The 19,005-nt window shown below is 45.0% G+C and overlaps 3 protein-coding genes across 3 annotated transcripts; 2 read left to right on the top strand and 1 right to left on the bottom strand.

Annotated features, from left to right (window-relative positions):
• Positions 1-37: 37 nt before the first annotated feature.
• On the top strand, positions 38-1,993 carry LOC120688966 (dentin matrix acidic phosphoprotein 1-like). The gene is made up of 7 exons (XM_039971306.1): positions 38-87; positions 141-289; positions 364-447; positions 549-710; positions 923-985; positions 1,046-1,380; positions 1,805-1,993. Exons 1-7 carry the CDS (start codon positions 38-40, stop codon positions 1,991-1,993), a joined length of 1,032 nt encoding a protein of 343 aa, XP_039827240.1.
• Positions 1,994-5,577: 3,584 nt separating this feature from the next.
• LOC120688965 (protein FAR1-RELATED SEQUENCE 5-like) lies at positions 5,578-7,201 on the bottom strand. The gene is made up of 3 exons (XM_039971305.1): positions 6,740-7,201; positions 6,187-6,655; positions 5,578-5,966 (listed from the first exon to the last, which is right to left on the bottom strand). The coding sequence occupies exons 1-3, from the start codon at positions 7,199-7,201 to the stop codon at positions 5,578-5,580; spliced, it is 1,320 nt and encodes a 439-aa protein (XP_039827239.1).
• Positions 7,202-8,930: 1,729 nt separating this feature from the next.
• LOC120691491 (protein NEN1-like) lies at positions 8,931-12,617 on the top strand. The gene is made up of 6 exons (XM_039974566.1): positions 8,931-9,470; positions 9,785-9,942; positions 10,130-10,176; positions 10,869-10,932; positions 11,433-12,070; positions 12,153-12,617. Exons 1-6 carry the CDS (start codon positions 9,125-9,127, stop codon positions 12,385-12,387), a joined length of 1,488 nt encoding a protein of 495 aa, XP_039830500.1. The 5' UTR covers positions 8,931-9,124; the 3' UTR covers positions 12,388-12,617.
• Positions 12,618-19,005: the final 6,388 nt, after the last annotated feature.

Below are 19,005 nucleotides of genomic sequence, written 5' to 3'. Positions count from 1 at the left end.
CAAAAGTTGTGCTAGGGGGTACAACAGCAAGAAGCCCATGCAGAAGGAGGTCAAGCAGGCCCCAGTACCTCTAAAGGTACCCGGAAGGTTAGGAGTAAAAAGAAGAACGACATTCTGGAAGAATCACTCGGTGAGATTAGGAGTGATGAAGAAGACTCCAGCAGCGATGAAGATTATGCCAATTTTGACTCTTGCGACACAGAGAGGGACGAAGATGATGAGAACAACGATGGATTTGGAGATGATATCAATTCATCACAAATTGACCCAAGAGCTACTGAGAACGAAGGTAATGACTAGCAGCATCGCATATGCTTCTTTTAGTTTGTTTTTCTATCAGAAACATTTCTTTTTCTTTGATAGTGCAAAGAAAGAAGAAGTTTAGATTTGAAGATGTAGATAACGCAAAGAAGACCAACAAAGCCGAACCAGCCAGCAAACAATCAGGTATGCAACTTGTATTGAAGGCCTCCAACAACTTGTATTGGTTTAGTAGCATATTCTCTTTTTGGAGATAGCAGCAACTTATGTTTTATGTTTTTTTAAAGTATCTGCTGAACCATCATCGCTCGAAGACCAGTCTGGTGATAAATCTAAAGGTGCACCATTCAAGGATGATGATAAAGGTGTAAAGGACGACGATAAAGCATCAAAGGATGACGACAAAGCATCAAAAGATGATGGCAGCATCAGAGATGATGGAAAACAAGGTAAACATACTTTTTTTATCAGTCCAGCAGCAATTTTTGTATCAGTATTTTTGGTTGAACCAGCAACTTGGATTGAGTTATTTAGCAACTTATGATTTTGCTTAGCAGCAACTTATGTTTCGATCAGTAGCAACTTATGATTTTGCTTAGCAGCAACTTATGTTTCGATCAGTAGCAACTTACATTTGACCACATCATCTTTTTTTTGATAGATTTTGATGAAGCACCATCACCTAAAGACGAGGCTGGTGACAATTATCAAGGCACACCACGCAGTACGCAATCGGGCACATAATCCAGCTCTGAGTTTAGCGGATTGTCACCGATTACACCAGTAAATCGGTACGGGCTTCTGGGAGGCATGACACTATTGGACTTAATGGCTACACCGCCCGATAGTAAGCCTTTGATCTTTGAACCACCTAAGTTCCTCGATGTGCCGCTCGTGCCTAATGAGAAGGAAGTCTTCAATGATATTGTCGAAAAGGAATTTAAAGGGGCAAAGGACACGGTCACAATGTCCGATGAGATGAATTCTGAACCGAAAGAGCAAGCAAAAAAGTTTGAGGACAAGCTTCTGGAAGATTTGTTGCAACCCCTGCCTGTGGACAATCTTCCGGAAGAAGTGCCCAAACCCAAGAGAACAAAGAGAAAGGCGGAGCGGTCAGATGTACTGTCAAGGAAAAAACTTGCTAGCACAAGAGGGAGAGGCTTGCCACCGGTGGTGCCCAAATTTAATACTGCAAAGGAGCAAGATGAGGGAAAGGCAGAGCCGCTTCCTGGTGCAGCAGCGATCAAAGTGTATGCGAGGAAGTTTCCAGAAAAAATCAGATACCATCCCAAAACAAGATGAGGTAGCAACTCATGCATGCAAATGTGCCCCCATCACATTTTTTTCTGCAAACCAGCAACTTGTGCTAATCCGTTTTTTCTCTTTATTTACACTTGGTGATGGGCGCACGGAAGCTATGCATAAAGCAGTAGTAGAAAAGGTAATAGCAACTCATGTTTTCCTTTCTTCTCATTTTTTTTCATTCCATTGTACAGCATGCAAGTGTTAATTTTTTTTGCACATGTGTGTGTTCTGATAGCAGCGTGTCGACAACTTGAAGGACATCAAATGTTTCAAGGATGCACCCGATGCTCCAAGCTTCTCGCTGGGATTTACAGATGATGAGGATTCTCAAGGGATGGACAAGGATCAACTTGCAACAGAAGATGAACTGTACAGCATCATATGCAGACACACTAGGCACGAAGATGGGTATGACAATATACCTTGATCTTATCCCCCCCCCCATCTTTTTTTCCGCCCATCAGTCATGGAGAAATTTGTGGATAAAACCTTTTCTTGTTGGCAGCACAATATTCTTTGAATCCAAAGAGATAACACTTACAGCACATGAGGTAGCAGCAGGCATGGTTATGGGGAGATCGCTAGGCACCAACGCCTTGCATCTCGGGACTTACATGCTGTCACAGGACCCTAGAAAGAAGAGGACAAAGATAATGTCCCCATGAGTGTCGGTAATATCATTTTTCCCCCTTTGACCCCTCTGACATCTTTGTGTATCTTATCGTTTTGAAAGTATGTCCCCCATGTGCATATCTGAGCATTTTTTGCCATATACTTTTTTTGCTACAGATTCAAATGATGACAGGACCCATGAACAGCAACATTGTCAAGAACGCTTTTGAGTTTCGCGAGTCAAACTATGAAATGGTAAAACCACATTTTTCTTTTTCTTAAAAATTTTGTGATGTCTGCCTAGTAACCTAGTTGCAAACTTGTGTTGTATGATTCTAGCAAATTTCATCCCACAGAACCCATTGGTGATTGCAATATTACTAAGGAGTAGTTTCCCAATGCCTTTGTTTTCTGATTGCAAATATTAAAAGTAATGAGTAGTTTGTGATTTGCAACATTTAGAGTTAGGTAGCTTTCTGATAGCAATATTCAAAGTTAGATATTTGTCGAGGTCAGAGACCCACAGCATACTGCTTCAATTGCTGAACATTGCATATCACTTCCCATTCACAGCGCCATTTTTTTTCCCAATCTGTTTTTAACCGAATGCAGAATAGAAATTGAATTGGATTAGCATGTTTGCGCAGTTCAGTAGCATTTTTTCTATTTTTTATCAGCAACTTGATTTTCTTTTCCAGCAACTTATTCATTCCCTTAGCAGCAACTTATCTCTGTTGTCATGTGAGTTATTCAACTGATTTTATACAGATACTCTTTCCCGTGCACCAAGAGAATACAGCGCAGCCGGGCGGCGATGGCCACTGGATCACATTTGCTGTAAATATGCCAGATAAGAATTTTCAAATCATAGACTCTCTGAGGAACAGCGACAATGCTGAATTGAGATGGAAAGCAAATCAGGTGCGTGCAAAAGTGATCACCCTATGGAACAAGTACACATCTAAAGTTGAGGGGTGCAAGATTCCTACCATTTACAACTTCGAGACGCAGTTCATTGAGGGGTACAAGCAATTCGGGATGTGAGCACAAGTCATTCTTTTTTTTATCCTAAACTGAATTCAAAACTGTAGATATTGTAACATTTTGTAATTTCTACATTATCTAACATTTGTCTCTCTTTTTTTTATGCCCTCAAACTCAGTCATGACTGCGGTCTGTTCACCCTCAAGGCCATAGAGCATTGGGATGGACACAGCCTCCCAAATATGATGGAGTTTGATGAAATGAAGCTGAGAAAGCGAGTTCTTCTTGAGTGGCTTTAAAGCCCTACCAACAAGCTAGAGAACAAGACTGAACTATTCTCAAAAGCAAAGGGAAATGGAAAGATGGCAAATCAGTAGACTAGGAACGGAGTGGGGAAGGGGAGGAGAGATGTGTGTATTTTTCATATGATACATATTCTCTGTATATAGATGCTCCCATTTTATTTTAATATACTGGCAATTTGCGACCAGTTCAACAGACAACTTATATGCAATTTGTGGCCAGTCCAACAGCAACTTGTGATTTTTTTCATGATGCATGCACTCTGTATATAGATGTTCTCTGCGGTTTTAAACAATGCTCAGATATGCTGATCGTTTTTTTACCCCCCACTTTCCTGTGTGAGAAGCAACTTATGTAATATATGGAGGTATCCTGTGTGATCAGCAACTTATGTAATATATGGAGGTATTTACACTGGCAACTTGTGACCAGCCCAACAGGCAACTTGTCTGAAGTCGAAACAGCAAATTGTGCATAGATCTTCTTTTTTGAAATATCAACTTATGTACATCGGATCTGCACTTTGTGTTTCTGTTAACTTAATTCAACATGCAAGCTGCAATTTTCCAATCTTTTTTCATACACCACCATACACAAAGCTTTATTAAAAGTATATTTATCCATATATATAGCAAGTTTGAAATATACAAAAGCATCAACTATTTATTATTACATCACCACACACCATGCTTTAATAAAAATCAATTCACTAATTGCAGTTTCATAAATCACTAATTACAGTTTAATAAATTACAAGAAAGTGGAAAAAATGTTAGATGCACCCCCTGCAACACATCTTGTTTTTTCACGCAGCAGCAACCTCATTTAGTGATTTATTCGAGAGTTCTTTTGTTTGCTTCCTTGCCGGCTTGGCGGGGCAAGTTGATGTGGTATGTTCTGTTGAACCACAATAGCCACACGGTGGTTTTTTTTGGAGAAGCAACCCCATCCCTGTCTTGTATCTCTTTGACCTTGGACGCCCTTGCTTCTTTGTTATTGGTGGGTCCCCAATCTCAGCACCAGCAACATGCGAGCATGAAAAGTCAAAACAATTTCAAGTTGCTAGGAGTAATACACACAAGTTGCTAGAACAAGGAGTACAAGTTGCTAGGCTGAATGAGTAGAAGTTGCTAGGGGCAAGGAAGTACAAGTTGCTACGTTCAGTTAAGACAATACGGACCATTAGGCTGTTGTGACAGATTTGGATCCCCACCCCCTCCGGTTGATGAGCTTGTTTTTTTGCGCGATTTCTTCTGCGGCCTTGGCGCAGCAGGTTGTTCAATATCAACTTGTTCACACTCCACCTCCGGAAGAACACTTGACGCTCTCCTTTTTCTCAAAGCAACAAGCTTAGATTGCAGGGCACTCACTTATTTTGAGACTATGACATACCCCTCGTCATCAGCCATAAAAGGTCTCACAATTTTATTAAAGTTTGTGCACATGCTGCTGTAACATATAACATGTTTCCCGTGGTCTGTAATCTGGGCTTCTTGAAGATGCTCGTTAGCGGCAACTTCCATCCCACTATCAACCACTGGCTCAACTGACCATCGAGGGAGAATGTACCGATCAGGCACCTTGCGGACTGCAAGGGCGTAAAAAACCTTCAATATATGGCAGCAAAGCACTCCATCTCTCTCAAATTTGCAACAAGTGCAGCTATAAAAAGCCCTCCACCCTGGACGACGTGACCCTGAATGTTCGTGTCCCATACAACAGATCGGGGCAATGCTTGTACGGAACAACATCTATCAAGTCATTCCCTTCAACACGAACAACATAGTAGCTCGAACTTAGCTGCAGCTCGTGTCGAAACACATTGAACAACCTCCTTGTATACGCTTTCTTCATCTGATGCTCCATAGGGTGCCCCGTCAAGTAGCGTGGGACCTTCGTGGTTGTGGCCGCCTCTTGCAAATCTTGCTTGCTGAAAATCCTTTGTTGTATTTTCTTATATTGCTGCACAAAGTTGAGTATCGAGTTCTTTGGGTTGACATAGCGCTTCAGGACAGCATTGAAGCCTTCACTCCGTGCTGTTGTTTGGAGGAAGGGGAAGAAACAATGCATGAAATACGCAGGGATCCAACAATGTCTCATGTCATACAAATGTTAGAACCTCTCATCATTGTTGAGCTCATATTTATCCAAAAATGCCTGCCACTTCTGCTCAAACTGTGCCAGCGTGAAGCTATTGTCAATACAATTCTTGAAGTCATCCGTCAACTCTTGCTTACCATCCCCCTTGCTATCCAAGAAAGCACCCATGGTCTTCCTAGCATTTTCCATAATGTGCCAACGGCAATTCCTATGAACTAAACTGACAAATACCTCTGCGATAGCAGCCTTCATCGCAATATCTTGATCAGTTATTATATTTGCAGGATCCTTGCTGCACATTGCTTTCTTGAATTCAGTAAACAGCCAGACAAAATACTCAGTCTTCTCATTCCTCAGAAAGCCGCAACCCAGCTGGATTGTTATGCTATTCCTGTCAATCCCTGTTAACACAATACAAATCATTAGTATTTTTTTCATAGCTGAAGACTATCAACGGGTGCAGAATAAAGATGGCAACTTATGTGCAACTAGTGTGTCAACTTGTGCTTTCTCAAAGTAGCAACTTGTGTGACAACCAGTATTTTTTCTGGAATCCAAAAAATAACAATCAATGAAAACCATCAATGGGCAAAACTAGCATTTTTTTCTGGACATGCGTACCTATGAAAGGAGCACATGTCATGTTGTAGGCATTGGTCAAATAAGTAGTGTCAAAGGATAAACAATCACTATACAGCTCATAAGATCTCCTTGCTGCACCATCCACCCAAAATAGATTCTCAACCCTATCAAACTCATCAAGAGTGTAACTATAATAGAATTCCGGATCTTCCTTCTTTAATTCCTCAAAGTACTCAAGTGTCGCCTTCAAATCTTTACCTCTATATTCAGCACGGTACTCAACACGCAAATTTTTAGCATCACCTTCTGTGTATGGACAGTTTTCAATACCTCCATACAACTCAGCCATTATCTGATAAGCACGAGTTGTCGTGATGCAGCATCCATGGAGCAACTTGATGAACTCTTTCTCTTCAGCTGGTATGTCTCTGTGGGACTTCAAGTATTTTGTGAGCGAAAATTTTCTTAAACGCTCATGGTTGTGCTCTCTTTCAAAGTTCTCAACCTCCTAGTGTCCAGGGGATGTCTTCCTCATAATCATGTGAGCTAGGCAGTGCGTCCTATCTACATAATCCCTGCGCCTTTGCCTCACAATCTTTTTCTCAGATATTGGCCCATCATGAGCAACCTTCTCTTTTTTGTTGACCCCAGCCTTCTGGCAAACATAGATATACTTTGTCTTTTCATTGGCCTTCTTCGACTCACGGGATGTGTTGATCCTTATAGAGAAACTTGTATGACGAGCATAGGAATTGTAATAGTCTTTGACAGCATCAGAAGTATTGAAAGACATGCCTACAAAAGATTCCTGCGGAGTGGTTAAAACCTCAACACCATCCTCAACATCAACTGCATCTGCTGTTGTCTCAGCCGTGGAAACTGTCACACCACCAGATTCAGCCGGGAGTACCTTTGATGCTGAGTTGCTAAGTTGCTGAGTTGCCAGTTCAGGAGGAGCTGAGTTGCTTGGCAGATGAAGAGCTTCATTGGATATTACAGGAAGAGTCAAGTTGCTGCTGGACACATGTGCAACTGCACCACCTGCAACACACATCGGTGGGAAAAGCTGCACCAGAATCTTGCTGCAACTCAAGATCCGAAGGGGCTGCAAGGAAATCATGCTCTTGTAGTGGTGCAGAATTTAGATAAAAACCCCACTACAAGTCATATTACACCTACAAAAACACAAATATTAAGTATAAGTTGTCATGTAAGGAAACTCATAATGTATATAGGAAGGCACACAATTTGTTATATTAATGAACCTATAAAACAAAACTAATTAGCACAATACAAGTTTCCTTTTATAGCCACAAAAAAATGAACACAAATTGCCATAAAAAAAACTCAAAATGTAGATAAGCTGCAGTCTGAGGAAACACAAGTTGCCACAAAAAAAATGAACACAAGTTGCCATCTCAGGACTACAATCCATAAACATATATGTTCAGAAGAGTCTTGCAAGGGGGCACCCATCCTGTTGATCTATTAGACGAAATTAAGTCCTAATAGTTTATTTACTGATCATTAGTCAAGAGTCACCATCCAAAACTGCTAGCAACTTGTGTGAATTGCAACAAATTTGCACTAATATATTGATGGACATGAAAAATTATCTACAATTCGAAGATCATAGGGAAGATTTGCACAGATTTAGGGGGATTAGATCGAGTAGATGAGAAGGAACGAGCACGAAAAAGAGTTGCAAACACAAGGAAGGAGTTGCAGATCGGGGAGGGAGGACGCAAGTCGCGAGGGTCCTGCTGCCGCCGCGGCTGCCCTCCCGTGCGTGTCGACGAGATGCGGCATGGGGGCTGGATGGATGGATGCGAGATGCGGCGAGGCGCGGTGGATGGGACGATGGGGGATGCGGCGCGCCGCGGCTGCTGCGGGCGCCTCCCTTCTTTCCGGCGCGTGGGCCTGGGATTGCGGCGGCGGGATCAAAAAGGGAAAGGAAATGTCTGGGGGTTGCGCGCTGGTGGAAAGGGGCGGACGCGGGGGTCGCGCGGTCCCAAAGCACGTGACAGGTCGCGCGATAACGCGCTCCATCTGAAAAGACCAATCAGCCTGATGGACGCAAACGGCATGATGCCCGTATATACCCAGATAGAATTCACATCCGAATTGAACTCACATCCGCTCTCGACGGTCGCGTGATGCAGCAGCAATTGATTAGCTTAACGGACCATTTTATCTCACCAAGGAAGCAAGCAGATTGATTCCACGAAGAGAACAACGTAAATGGAGAGGGGACAAATAGTTTATCCAGGCAAAACAATTCGACTATGTTTGATTTTATGATAAAAAGCAGTAAAAATCACAACTGCAAAAAAAATTAAAAGCACAATTACACGATTTGATTACGCTTCGACCAGTATAATACACTTTCACTTAGGGAGAGAATTGGGATTTTTTTTTGAGAGGAACTGAGTTTTGATCTTACGAGGAATGAGATACTCCATCGGTTCAAAATTGTAGATCATTTTTACAAATTTAGATACATAATTTACAAAATTTATCTAAATGTATAGTAAAAGTTATATAACCAAATTTACTAAAATCAATCTATAATTTGAAATGGAGCAAGTAACAAGATAACAATGGTGGGACGTTCCCTTCCTTACATTCCCCATCTCGGACACGGAGGGGGAGGGCAGGCTAGAGACACCGTGTGCATTCCTTAACCTGGAAGCGAAGCAAGAGCAATTCAATTCACCCCCGGGTGGAAACAAGCTCCTATTCCAATCCCACCAGCTCGCCCAACCCGAAAACCCCCGTCCCCACGCCACCACGCCGGCTCCTCCCTCCTCCTCGCCGCCGCTCCCTTCACGCCTCCTCCCTCCCTCCCCTCCTCAACCCCCCCACGCAAGCCCCAACCAGCCCTCCCCCCTCCTCCGCCCTATCCATCTATATATCCGCCGCCTCGCCCCACCGCACGCCTCCTCATCCGCCCGCCTGCTCTGCTGCCCGCGACGCCATGACGACGGCCTCCGACTCCCCCGCTTCCGGCTCCCCCGCGCCCGCGGCGCCGGAGGGGGCCGCGCCCCCGGGCGCCGGGGGCCCCGAGATCGCCTTCTTCGACGTCGAGACCTCGGTCCCGCAGCGCGCCGGCCAGGGGTACGCGCTGCTCGAGTTCGGGGCCATCCTCGTCTGCCCGCGCAGGCTCGTCGAGGTCGCCTCCTACGCCACGCTCGTCCGCCCCGCCGACCCGGCGTCCGCCGTCTCCGCGGCCTCCGTGCGCTGCAACGGCATCACGCGGGACGCCGTCTCCGGGGCCCCGCCCTTCCGCGACGTCGCCGACGCAGTCTACGACCTCCTCAACGGTGAGTTAGAATTAGGGATTTCCCTTACTCTACCTCATGCTTGCAGTCGATCTCTCTACAATTGTTGTCGTGTACAAGCTAGGTGTGCATTGTCATGGACTCATGGTATGCGTAAAGTAGGAGTCAATCAAACTATAGTATGGTCTAGCAGCCTGCTATCTCTGATTCCTTATTGAGGTCATATCAATTATTAGTCGTACTAGGGGCTTCATTAGTCTGAAAAGGCATCGAAAGAGTGTAAGCTGAGATGTGTGGACCTGAACTTTCCATGAAATGGCCCAATTACTGAAACGACTCTTCTGAACGTTTGACAGGGCGGGTCTGGGCAGGGCACAACATTGTGAGGTTTGATTCCGCAAGAATAAGGGAGGTGTTTGCAGAGATTGGCCGGCCACCTCCTGAGCCAAAGGGGCTGATCGACACCTTACCTCTGCTTACCCAGCGGTTTGGGAGGAGGGCAGGAGACATGAAGGTAAAGGAACTATGTGCTGACTAGAGTCTGCTTGTAATTTTAAAAAGTGTGTTTTTAGGAGATAGTGTAATAATGATAGGTGAGGTTACATTGAAGTGGATATACATGACCTCTATTGGGAATTTTCAATTCCTTCTGTCAGTAAAAGGGGTATCTCATGTTCTGTACTTATCCATTTCACCTGCAGATGGCAAGCTTGGCAAATTACTTTGGCCTAGGGAAGCAAAGGCACAGGTAAATATCATTGCAACTAACTCAAGTGATAGCATTGCATTTGTATTCCGATTGCTTCCTCTTTCAACATCTAGGGTTTTCATATGCACCTGTCACCCTTTGCATCACTTCAGTTTATGTAACTTGGCTTGGAATCCTTTTAGCTGGTATTTTGTTACCCAGCTCAGTTGTGCCCATCTAGGTTGCCCTAGCCATATGAGGAATTTGGTTGGGCAATGGTGTCCTTTTATCTCTTCACATTCCTAACTAAGTAGCACCATCTCTTCTCGAAATGTCAAAAGCCACCATCCCAGGATCTTCCATCCCATCTTTGGGGTTGGCTCATCTGGACTAGCTAACTAATATCCCAAAAGATGGCATGGCTTATGATGGTTCTTTCCTTTAGATAGGTCATGCTGAATAGATGTCATAATTATGCGGTGCAATGCATAACTGTAGCTCTTCACTACATGTTCATGTCACCAGAACAACTGTCTGCCTGGCATGAAGAACTGCCATTAAAAGTATTAATCAATAATATCCAGTTTCCCTTTATGCATTCATCTGCAACCACAGTCCACTGACTGTTGGTAGGATAGGATATTAGTTACGACCTAGAAGTTGAAATGTCCCTTGTGCTTTAATTTTATCTTGGCCTACACAAAACTGGAGTGAATGGCCTCTCACTCATTTTATTTGCAATTTTTCTGCAGGAGTCTTGATGATGTTAGAATGAACCTTGAAGTTCTCAAGTACTGTGCTACAGTGTTGTTCCTGGTATGTTTGCATTCATTTATTTTCCCATACCTGGTTAATTTCATCAGCTAGGCTGTTCCAATCACATTAATATGTGTTTCTTTGCCTGAAGCATTTCTGGTACCCCCCCCCCCCCCCCCGCCACTGGTTTCCCATGTAGCCATCCGGAATAGCTCAGTACCTCAATGGCTCAATGGGCAAGTCAAGTTTTGCTATTGGGAAATAGGCCCTATGTGTCAATAATTTCATACGGAAATTTGTCGTTCTTTTCTCATTTTTTTGTTATATATGCACTCTGTTCAATTTATTGCAGTTGCCGCCGTTTTTTGCCAATAATTTACAATCGAACTAGTTCTATGTAATTGATGCTACGACTCTCATTCTTTTTAACTACTTCAGTTACTGTAGAAATTACTCTGTGAAAAGAAAGCGAATCATCATGTTGTGGGATATTTATAGCTAATTGTTTTAATCACTATTGGAGATAATCTGTTGGCTAAATTCCAAAGTTATTCTGACAGGAGGCAAGTCTTCCAGAGGTGCTTACTGTTGAGAACCTTGTTGAGCATGCAATAACAAGGAGCCGAGCTAATGGGGCTGCTTCTCCCGAGGCACCAAAACCTGAAGCGAACTCTTCACCTAATTCTTCAAAACGGCAGCGCACAGTTTGTCCAGCTAACGGTGTGTTACCTGAGGGAGGTAATGAAGGAACAGGTGATCCTTCAACAAGCAGGCAATCTGTTGAGTTGGTATCCCACATTGAGGAAATGAAGGTAGATACCACCACACAGATGGATGCAAGTTCCAGTGGCTATTCCGGGTTTCTTGAGCCAGATGATATTTCAACTGAGTATATTAAAATCTCAGTTGCTCCATTGCACCAATTTGGTCAGAGGTCATCTATCCAGCACAAAGACAGCCCACTACTGCTGTGTTCTGCAGGCTTGAAAGTCCAGTTTGGGGTTAGTACAAAGTTTCTAGACAATGCAGGCCAACCGAAGTTAAACATAGTTGTAGACATCCCTGAGAATCTCAGTAAGGTTCTTGAGTTTTGTGATGATCTTGCTCGGAAGTCATCTCAGAAATCCGGCAGCACCTCTGAATGGAGACCCCTGGTTAAGAAGTATGGATATGTCAATCGTCCAACTGTCCGCCTAAAGTGAGTTTTGTTCCCCCTTTCATTTTGTATTCTGGAAGCGCTTTATGATTTTCAGAGTTCTAACAGTGCCCTTACCCTGCAGCATCCCTACTATTGTCAGTGGCGACTCTGCAATCTACTCAACAGATATATGCCAGAAAGAGCCCAGTGGTAACATTCAGACGCTTGTTTTTAGCAATGTAGATGCCACAGAACTGGATTCTCTGTTTGTCCGAGGGAGCAAGGTGGACGCCTTCTTTTCTTTGGAAGTATATGACTACCAGCAAAATGCTGGGATAAGGTTGGTTGCAAAGAGGTTGGTTGTACACTCCAATTAGCAACCGGTTTTAGTTGATCCTAGTTCTAGGAACTAACTCTTGCGCTAATTTAGTGGCAAGTTTTAGAAAGCCTAAGTCCTTCACAAACTGTAGATTGTGTTGTGGATGTGAATAAGATCTGACCAGATGCAGATGCTGATGTTAAATTAGTAGTGAAATGTTGTTGAAGACTCAAACAGTCTGGGTTAATCATTTGTGAATAGAATGACCATTTGTTATTCTTCATATCATTATTTTCTTTTCTCAATTGCACATTTTTCTTTGGACACAAAGCAAAGCAAATCTGAGTAATAGAATCCTTATTAAGGCATAATGTCTTTATGACCTGTGGTTGGCTTTGTTAAATTGATTGTTCTAAAATAGTCTATTTCCCCGCTATTGCTTCAAAAATTCTGATGAGGTAGTAGCCCTTAACGATCGTTGGCTGGGCCCTGCCTTATTTTCCTCAACGGAACTCTGAACTATCCTGAGCATTTTGCGGACCAGGCTAGGGTTGAGTTGACAAAAAAAAAATGCTTTTCTTGCGGGCCTGAAGTCCATGCCAAGCCCACCCATTAATTCTTTTGGGTAGGGGTGCAAATTGGTGACCCTTAAGTGCACTTTCAATTCTTTTTAATCTAATTTTTTTTACTACTTTTTCAAATTGATATCTCATTTTGGAGAAGTAGTACAAAATTTTGAATTAAAAAGAGTTGGAGGTGCACCTAAGTGTTAACTATTGACACCCCTATTTTTGGGCCTATAGAATCAAGCTGAAGCTGGGCTAGGCTTTGGACTAGGCCACCATCTTTTTTATTGCAAAAATATATATTTTTTAATTTAGGGATGGGTCGAGCTTGGGGTAAATAATAGAAGTCAAACGTGTAATTGACAGTCAAACTATCACATAAGGTGAGACAATTTTTATTTGTTGCGGAACAGTTTTTTTTGTTGCGGAAAAAATTTTGTTTGTTGCTGAAAAAAAACTTGTTCCAGCAACAAATTCAGATAGATCACATATGTGGACCAGTTTGTCGGCCGGGTTTTAGGTCCAAACCACGAAATTGTAGGAGGAGCTTGCTGCTGCGACACCTCTGACCCCGAGCTTGGACTGAATTTTTGGAACCATCAAAATAGGGCAACGCCTGGCCTTAAATGAGCACTGGGCGGGAATTAGCCCGTTGGGTTCAGGCCGGATCTATTTTGCTTAGGTCTACTCTGGACAATCTCCTAGCTTTTTGTTTAAGAAAAAACATTTTTGCGTTGCTGTCTCTCAACACCCGCCGTGGCTACCACATCGCTCGCATAACAAGCACGTGAGCCATCACCTAAGGCCCAAACAGCCCACCAGCCTTCTTCCCGAGCTCGCGGTGCTTGCCGGTTTCCTCGCCGTGGTTTAGTGTTGGGGATTTGGAGGCTTTGGGGGTTCGAGTCGTCGCCAGTGATGTTCCCCAGCTGTAGAGTGAGGACTCTTGGGTGGTAGAGGACCGACGGTGGTGACGGGTTGTTGGCAGGGCAGTGAGGCACCGGTGGGCAGTAGGGGAGTATGGCAAGATTCGCCGATGGTGGAGCTGGTGGCGGAGACGGCGGCGAAGCTTGGTAGCGGCAGATTCGGCGGTGGGATCTGCTAGAGACGAGGAAGACGGTAGCGGGATGGCGCAGGGGTAGGGGAGGCCTCGCTAGGGTGGGAGATGTGGGCACTGGGCAGCGAGGGTGAGGAAAGAAAGTTCGTGAGCTGATGTCGTCTGGTGATGGAAACCATTTGCATCATCTTCGGGGACGTCTAGCCGCACCCCACAATGCCACCAGCGCATTACTAGCGCTCCGACTGTGTGGACCTGCCGGGCGGGGCGCTTGCCCTGCTTCACTAGCCACCCCCCCACCCAACATCTCTTTAGGAAAAGTTGAAATTCATCTAAACTTAGATTGGTTTAGCAAAAATTATTGGATTCAAATTAAATCTCATCGAAGCTTGTCTCATTTCGTTCTCTCTTTTTTTTTTTGTTCTATTTTAGCCCATTTCTTGCTTCTACTTGGGCTGTCTAAGATTCGAAGATAGGATGATATCCTTTTGAGTTTGAAATAGCCTAAGAGGAGGAATGGTAAATTAGCGCAACTTAATATTTGTCTTAGTGGTAAACTTGCGTTGTCCCGCCGGCAATGGCAAAACAGAAATTAGGATAACCAGATGAACCCAAGAGAGAAAGGCCTATGTTTTCAACGGCAGAGACAAAATGATAATATGAATAATCCTCGCGCGTCCGTGCTACAGAGGTTTTGGTTCATTTAGAGCCACATGGATCAAACATGCTTGCATTCTACATTAATAATGCAAGATTTTTTGTACGGTATTATTGTTTCTGCTGCAGTTAGCATATATCATGACTAACATCAAATGCCACAACCAGAGGAATGTATTATAATTTTCTAGTTTTGAAAATTGCAATCAAATTAAAAGTATATGATCCTGAGCATGCATCTATCCAAAACAGTACATAGGCATCAACAAGTAACTGGCATAGGACAGGCCCCTGCGTCGTCCCCCGCATAGGGCGACTCGGGCGGCGACCCCCTCCCCCGGCAGTCGCCGCCCCCTCCTCCCCACCTCGCCACCGCCGGAGGGCGACGCCGGAAGTCCGGCCGGACCCCAGGATGGCGGCGGCGGGGAGCATCCCATCCCTTCCTTCCCTTCCTCCCCCTTGAAACAGATGGCCGGCGCGGACGCCATCGAAAGGGGGGACGACGGCGACTAGCTCGCGACGACGGCGGCGTGCGCGGCCGGATCCGGCCTCTCCACCCCCGGATCCGGCTTGCCAGTGGCTGGATCTGTCGCCCAGCGGTGGAGCTGGGCACGGCTTCGGTCAGGGCGGCGGGCGCGGCGCGTGGACCGGCGAGGTCTGCGGCCGGCGGAGCATGAGGCCGGCGGAGGAGGCCCTGGGTGCGGCGAGGCATGCGGTCGGCGGAGGTGTGCGGCGAGGCGAGGTGCTCGGCCGGAGAGGTGCGGCTGGCGGAAGGCCCTGCGCGCGAGGCCGGCGGAGGCCGTGCTGGGCGTGCGACCGGCGAGGCGAGCGGCCGGCGGAAGCCATGTTGGGCGCGTGGCCGGCGAAGCGCGCGGCCGGCGGAGGGAGCTGCACGTCGGCCGGTGGTGGAGCGGGACGACAGAGGAGCGACATTGCTGCACAATGACTCGTGGGGTGCGGCGGAGGCGTTGCCCGGTTGGGATGGCTGGGACGGTGGTGCTGTTTCCTACATCGCGCGCGTGCAACAGGGATGAATGCTCCGGGCGAAAGCCTTCTGACGGCGACGTTCTCGGACGTCGCTTTCCCTGTTGGGGGCGTCTTTTTGGAGCTTCATTCCTGCTGCACGAGGTCTCTGGGTGAAAACCCTGTCTAGTTCTAGACGAGCAACGGCGGCGCCTTTGGCGTCGTACCCTCCTTGGAGGCGTTGTCTCTTGAGACCCGCTCGGTTTGCAGCTTGGCCGGCCCACTGTCTTTGGCGGCCTCGACCGGTGCTGGCAACTCCATAGTGGGACAAGCTAAAGGGTGTGACTACCACACGTCAAGGCGGCTATCTATTGGTGATCAAGGGTCGTCGCCTGGGTGTCGCTCGGCTGCTCGCAGCGGACCACGGCGGCCGACGTTCCTTCGCAATTGTCGGTTCGGTGTGGGACAGCGTCTGGAGGACGGCGCTTGTGGCAACGGCATCGGGAGACGACTCGGCCTGTAGCGGAACGCGGCGAGTAGGTCAGCATGGCTGAGCCTATTCGGTGCAGTACAACGTTGGAAGACGGCACAGGTGACAACCTTGATCTGCGGCGGCTTCGTGCGGGAGAAGGTTACGTGTTGAAGTTGAGACCACGGCGACGGTCTGTTGTTCTGGTAAAGTTCCTTGGAGGCAGGGCGGCTATGCTCGCTATCTCGACAGCAACTTAAGGAACGAGTTCGAGCATGGAGTTGTGGCGGGATTGGCGAGCCCCCTGCGCACGAGAGAGGAGGCGTCCAACGGCGGATGCGGCGAGGCCCCCGCGCGTTTGGTTTGCTCGGACTCGGTATTTCTCATCCCGTCGGATAGGTCCTCCTTTGTTGCAACGCCCAATGAAGGCGTCAGCCTCCATTGTTCCTTCACCAGCGCCGGATCACGTCGGAGTCTCGATGACTGCAAGGGTGTGGTACGTGGGTCGGAGATGCGGTTCGTTTCTCTCCGCTGTCGTCTTCATGTGTGGGGCTGACGCCGATGGGTGGATATGAGTGGTACCCCGCGTTGATGTCACAATCCAACCGGGTGAGTATAGTTGCTTTTTTCTTTTCTTTTCTTTTCTGTTTCCCTGCCTATGGCCTCCCAGGGCCGTAGTCTTGTATTTTCTGCTATATTAATAGAAACACACTCGTCGAGTGCCGTTTGTTCAAAAAAAAAGTAACTGGCATACAGCTATTATTTGACATGGGAAACAGAAAGTTTGCCACGACATCTAACTGGCATACAGCATAAGGTACGGCAAACAAGCACACCGCAACCTTCCACGGACACATTATTTTCTTCAAATTATCAACCTAATCAATACTTTAACAAATTCTCCATAGCAGTTTTGTGATATCATTATTTGGTATAACCAGTTGAACTTCAAATAACCGCTGCGAATTTAACCTGTATATATAGAACAAAGTAAAATCAATGAAAATCTTACAGATCATATACATAGATCATTAATGTGAATAATCAAGGTAGCTACTAGAAAATGTTCAATTTCAAACACTATGGCACAGCTGTAAATGCTTGTCATAATAAATTCGGTACTTACAGTTTGCAGCTACAGTTTTTAAACTACTTGCCTATACATCGGTTGCTAATTTAAGAGCGCGCGGGGGGGGGGGGGGGGGGGGGGGGGGGGTTATGAAAATGGCCCAACAAAATCTATAGCCTATCCGGACAATCCAGATTCTTGTGTAGGTTACAGAATCCAACCATTTATAGATTCTTATAATCCTATTATCTCCCTCCATCCAGTTATATTGGGATTATAGAAAGAAAGAACCCTCTAATCACCTTATAATATATTCAACTGATCCAAACAACCTGACTGTTTATAATCTGCATTCCAGATTTTTGTAATCTACTAAGCAAATATACCCGTGGTTGCTACGGTCAAAAACTTTATAAGGATATGATAAATATAGTTAGTCATGCATTAATTTGTAGGGATTTACGTGATCGAGTCGTGGAAGCAAGGATGGTCCCACTCTAATATGGGATGGACCTAGACCCACATGTCAATGATAGAAGTTGGACAAAACCAAAAATTAAGGTGGAAGCATTTATGTGCTTTAGAAATAAGTAAAGATATATCTACTATAAGTATTCTTATATAATTTTATCTCATGGTTTCCATCCAAACAAGGCCTTACTAGTATAGGTTGTACAAATTAGTAAGAATATGATACATAGCCATACAAATTTGGCTTTACTAGCTCCACTATGATTATTATTCTCATAGTTTTTAAATTTTTTTGGTTCAGCGAAGGGTTAAAGGGAACTTAGAACTAAATGATGATAGGTGTAAAACTGATGAAGTGAGTTTTACATACCTCTGCTGATGTTTCCGGAGTGTAGAATATATGAATATCAAGCTCTCTAACATTATCAATGATGCCACTCACGGTACTTTGGACATCTTTATAGTTGATAACTAGGTGATTCCCCGCGCGTTGCTACGGGACTTGAGACATAGAAGAAAGATTATTTTAGCTAAATAAATGATTAATGACAAAATAGCACTCGTAAAGTATGAGACAATTTTTTTCTTTTTATTTGTTTATATTTTTTCTTTGTCTCTCTAATTTTATTTTTTTCTTGTTTATTTTCTCTACCTTTTCCTTTTCTCCTTTCTTTTTTTCTTCTTTTTCTTTTTCTCCCTTTTAATCCTTATCCTTGTATTATTATTATTACATTATCCTTTGCCCACCTCTTTTGCTCCCCATCAGAAAACTATAAAAAAGGAGATTGAAAACCAAACACCCTAAAGATGAGCGTAAACACCATCAAAGACCTTTCATCTCCTTTTTTCTAGATGCTACTATGGTTGGGGAGCGGACAGCGGGCATGAAGGTTGCAGCCTTGCAGCATGGCGGCGACATTTTGCCGAAGATAAAGTCGACAGTGCCCTTAGCTACAGCCGTGCCGAGTAGGACAGGGCATGCCAGAGGTGGAGTGGAGTGACGATATTTGGGTTTCTTCGTATTGCAGTGACGGCCTTTGGTTTTCTTTAGCTCCTTTCAGGTGTGTTTGTTGTGGTGGAGGAATCATTTGCGCTAGAATTGATGGCTTGCGGTTGTGCATAGAAAATCGGTAGAAGACATAAATAGAAGGTTCTAGTGGATGATGACGTGGATAGCTTGCATGTTGAGAGAAATAGAATTAATGACTCTTAGTGTGGACTAATTTTATAGGTTTTATAGATACCATGTGCATTAGTAAATGCTCCAGTGCCACCCATGATGGACCACTGACCACCAGTGGCGGATACAGGATTGGAGGCAAGGGGGGCTGAAACAATAGAGATATTGATTTGTGTGAAGATTTAATGGTGATTTGGAGATCTTGCTACAGTATTTTACGTGTAATTAGGAGAGCTTAGGGGGGCTT

The sequence above is a fragment of the Panicum virgatum genome, chromosome 9N (assembly GCF_016808335.1).
Source record: "Panicum virgatum strain AP13 chromosome 9N, P.virgatum_v5, whole genome shotgun sequence".
In the NCBI taxonomy this organism is placed as follows: Eukaryota; Viridiplantae; Streptophyta; class Magnoliopsida; order Poales; family Poaceae; genus Panicum; species Panicum virgatum.
Note: the sequence above shows the minus strand (reverse complement) of the source record. Positions and strands in the feature narration are given on the sequence as shown.